The 4,139-nt window shown below is 55.2% G+C and overlaps 1 protein-coding gene across 1 annotated transcript; it reads right to left on the bottom strand.

Annotated features, from left to right (window-relative positions):
- Nucleotides 1–204: 204 nt before the first annotated feature.
- LOC142004042 (free fatty acid receptor 2-like) lies at nt 205–1,577 on the bottom strand. The gene is made up of 2 exons (XM_074981463.1): nt 1,548–1,577; nt 205–1,233 (listed from the first exon to the last, which is right to left on the bottom strand). The coding sequence occupies exons 1-2, from the start codon at nt 1,575–1,577 to the stop codon at nt 205–207; spliced, it is 1,059 nt and encodes a 352-aa protein (XP_074837564.1).
- Between the last annotated feature and the right edge of the window lie 2,562 nt (nt 1,578–4,139).

Below are 4,139 nucleotides of genomic sequence, written 5' to 3'. Positions count from 1 at the left end.
TCGGCCAAACCCCTGTGCAGGTTGGGTGCCGGCTCCAAAACTTGCCTCACATTGACGCCTAAGCAAGGCCTCTGGCCCTCTCGGGAGTTCAGGGAATTGCAGAAGATGGCATCATAAGCTCAAGCACAAGATCTCTTATTCCTGTGGAGCTTGGGACAAGGACGGTGCTGCAGACAAAGCAGAGGTTCAGTCTCATTCAGGGAGTCAAGTCATGGATTCCTCAGTCTTGTCCACACTGGGTGCCTCCCCCTTATTGCCCCCTTCCCAGCAGGAAGTCAAGCCAGGAAGATGGCACCAGGCCATAGTGGCGCAAATTTGGCGCCTCAGGCCGGCCAAATATTTGTTGAAGGCCCTTTGGATGGCGGTGGAGGAGAAGTAGAAGATGACGGGGTCCAAGGAGGCATTGAGGGTGGTGAAGAGAAGCACGTACACTCTCCACTGGGGGCTCTCACCCTGGATAAAGCCCACTATGTGGGACACATTGTAGGGGGCAAAACTGACTATGAAGTTAACCAAGGTGACCACAGCCAGGCCTACGGCTCTCTGCTTCCTCTGGACCGGAATATTGGGTAAGGCCAATAGGATGCGGACAAAGTTGGCATAACAGAAGATGGTGATGATGAAAGGGATGCAGAAAAGGACCACAAAGAGCTCCAGCCGGACAGGGAGGACGACCTCGAGCTGTTGGGTGGAGAAATTTTCATAGCAGTTGGAAGTGTCAGCAGGCAACGTGGTCTTATTGGAACTTTGGTACTGGGCAATGAAGACGATGCTGCAGTGGCAGGAAGCCACAACCCAAAAAACCACAGAGGCAGCAATGGCATAGGCTTCTCGGCGCCAGAGTTTGTACTTGATGGGGAAGGCCACCCCCAGGTAGCGCTCAACGCTGACGGCCATGAGGAAGAGGGAGCTGACGTAGATGCTACTGTAGTAGATGAAATAGGTGAGTGGGCAGAGGAAAGGGGGCAACAGCCACACCATGCCTGAGGCGGCCTCCACCATCTTGAAGGGAAGGAAGAGAAGGAGCAAGAGGTCGGAGACGGTGAGGTTGAGGAGAAGGATGTCGACCGGGGTGGGTTTCTGACGAACCTTCACCAGGAAGGTGTAGAAGGCCAGGAGGTTGGCTGGGAGGCCAGTCACGAAAGTGAAGATGTAGACGGTGAGAACCAGCGGGATGGAAATTTTCAAATGCATTTTCTTGGCTTCTACAAAGGAGAATGGGCACGTCAGCAGCTGAAGGAACACAGGAGTCCTGGCTGCAGTCCATCCTGCTCCAAACCATTTCACCCCCCGCTCCCATCTGGGGCCCTCTGTACTGCAAAGCTACACTAGGAACCTATGTTCACTGATACGTCACTATGTTCTATGTCACAGAAAACAAGCCAGGTCAGACACCCTATGGAAGCAGACGATCTCCTGAAACCCATTGTTCTGTCCAAATACACGTATCGTCAGCGGGTTTGAAGGGATAAGCTTTTGCTGTATGTTTGTCCATGGAATATGGTGTAAGTCTGAGAGGCCTTCCTACAAAGCTGGTGACCTCTGACCACATGGGCATTCACCAGCCATTCATCCATAAGGGCTTTAGTTGCAATGAAGGGATTGAAAATTCAAAGACAGGTGCCCAAGCATCACGGAGTGAGGGGTTTACTGGATCCCCTGACACAGCAAAGCCCAGCTAGACATATCTGGGCAGGTGACTTCTGAGCACATGCAAAATATGGGCCAGAGGCTGCAGGGCTTGGCCTTTTTTCCTCCCCCACCTACGCCACAAGGAACCAGGACACTGAAGAGAGAGAGAACTTCAGAACTTCAAAGGAGGAGACAAAGGAGAAACCGTGTATTACGAGCTGTAACACCCAGTAGGGGGAGAACACAGTTAGATCTACATACAGCCTAGTGCCACCGAGGTTGAAGAGCCAGCACAGGGGACAGCAACCTTTCCGAGGCAGAGTGCCGAAATGTGACCTGTCGACCTCCGTGGATGGTCCGAGCTCTGGGAAACTTTTTAAAGTGGCGAGCAGCCCTGCTTACAAGAGCTTCATTCTGAAATCAATGAAGGTGCGGAGCATTACAGCGGAGGTGGTGGCCGGTATCCTTAGCAGGTCATTTGTCAATGCACAGGCAACATGGCTTTGAGCACAGCCCTGGCTGCATGGGGGAGGCGGGGCGGGGCTGAGCTCCCCACCTCGCGTGCTGATGCAAATGTGGTTTCCCACCACTCCTGAATCTCAGTTGTGCGTTATTTTTTTCCCCCTTGGAAACGGCCTTTGTCTTTCACACCCACCACTTGAACCCTCTTTCCGTAGTTGAGAAATCTGTTTCTCCGTTACCTCCCGTAGCGGGTTTGGCTCAAAAGGCTGGTGCACGTCCTCTGCACATGGAGGGAGGGCAGACTCAATAACAAACTGGCACTGGCCAGGATGGTTCAGCTTGGAAGTCCTAGGCTGGGGAGATGAGGAAATTGGCTGGAGACATTATTCCTTCTTGGTTTGTGAAAGGCTGGGAGAAACATTCCTGTAGCTCACCTGGGTGTGTCTCTGCCTGTAGGACAGGGGTCAACAGCCCCCAGCGCAGGTGCCAAGTATGGCAGGCGGGCTGACTTTCACTGGCACGCAAGGCAGGAGCTCAGCCCCACCCCTCCACCCCCATGCAGCCGGGAGCTTGCTCAAAGCCATGCCACCTGGGGATTAACAAAAGACCAGCTATTGCGACTAACCAGCACCTGAAGGATAAAGCTCTACAGCTTCATCTATTTATTCATGAAGGTGTTGTGAGCAGGACTATGAGGTTATGGCTATGTTACAGAGTTATTTTGAAATATGCTATTTCGAAATACCACAGCACCACACACAGGCTGGCCGTGTCTACACATGCCCCTCCCTTTTGGAAAGTGTGCGTAAATGACACCGATCGGAACTGGTTAATGAGGCGCTGATATGAATATTCGTCACCTCATTAGCATAATAGCTGCCAGTCATGCTTCAAAAGTGCTGCAAACTGGCCATGTAGATGCAGGCGCTTTGAAATAAACCCCAGACTTCGAAATTCCCTTATTCCCAAAACAAATTACACAGCTGCTACCTCTATATTTGCATTCCTCTTTCGAAGGAGGAATGCAAATGAGGGAAATCAAAAATGCAGATGAGGGTCTGATTTCCGTATCTCAGCCGTGTCTACACGTGCACGCTACTTCGAAGTAGCGGCACTAACTTCGAAATAGCGCCCGTCACGGCTACACGTGTTGGGCGCTAATTCGATGTTAACATTGACGTTAGGCGGCGAGATGTCGAAGCCGCTAACCCCATGAGGGGATAGGAATAGCGCCCTACTTTGACGTTCAAAGTTGAAGTAGGGACCGTGTAGTCGTTGCGCGTCCTGCAACATCGAAATTGCGGGGTCCTCCATGGCGTCCATCGGCTGAGCGGTTGAGAGACGCTCTCTACAGCCCCTCAGCTCAATGGTGGCCGCGTGGAGCGGCTCCTTAAAGGTCCCCGCCCCCTCCCTTTCTGTGCAGGAAGCTGAGAGAGCGTGCAGGCAGCAGCAATAACACGCGGCCAGCCTGCACGCTCTTCAGCAGCCCCAAGAACCCCCCAGGGCACCGATGGCCGCCCAGCAGCCCCCCCAGCGCCCCCAGGGGACCCCCCCCAAGGGGAGCCAGGGCAGCCAGGCTGGCAGCCAGGCCGGCAAGCAGCAGCAGGGCCCCTCCTGGATGGAAGCCGAGCTTCGGGACCTGCTGCGGCTCTGGAGCGAGGAGGAGGTGCTCCAGGTAATGGGGAGCAAGAGGTGGAACGCAGATGCGTTCGCTCGGCTGGCTGAGGGCCTGGCCACCCGGGGTCACCCTGCCCGCACTCCAGATCATGTCCAGAGTAAAGTCAAAGCGCTGCGGCAGGGTTACGCCCAGGCCCGGGATGCAGCCGGCCGATCTGGGGCCGCCCCCGTCACTTGCCCCTTTTACAGGGAGCTCAGAGACATCCTGGGCCCCCGGCACACCTCCTCCCCTCCGGCCACTCTTGATACCTCGGCTGAGGAGCCCCAGCAGGCCCCGGAGCCGGAGCCCGCCCCGGAGGTAAGCCCCGCACCCCGGGGGCCCCCCCTGGAGCCCACCCCTGGGGCATCGCAGCAGGAGGAGGAGGAGG

The sequence above is a fragment of the Carettochelys insculpta genome, chromosome 30 (assembly GCF_033958435.1).
Source record: "Carettochelys insculpta isolate YL-2023 chromosome 30, ASM3395843v1, whole genome shotgun sequence".
Taxonomy (NCBI): Eukaryota; Metazoa; Chordata; order Testudines; family Carettochelyidae; genus Carettochelys; species Carettochelys insculpta.
Note: the sequence above shows the minus strand (reverse complement) of the source record. Positions and strands in the feature narration are given on the sequence as shown.

What these genes read in the sequence shown, in the direction of transcription:
- LOC142004042 (XM_074981463.1), bottom strand. Translation starts at nt 1,577, where the DNA reads ATGGATGAATGGCTGGTGAATGCCCATGTG. An exon ending in GGCTGGTGAATGCCCATGTG is followed by an intron (nt 1,234 to 1,547) that starts GTCAGAGGTCAC and finishes GTGTTCCTTCAG; the next exon opens with CTGCTGACGTGCCCATTCTC.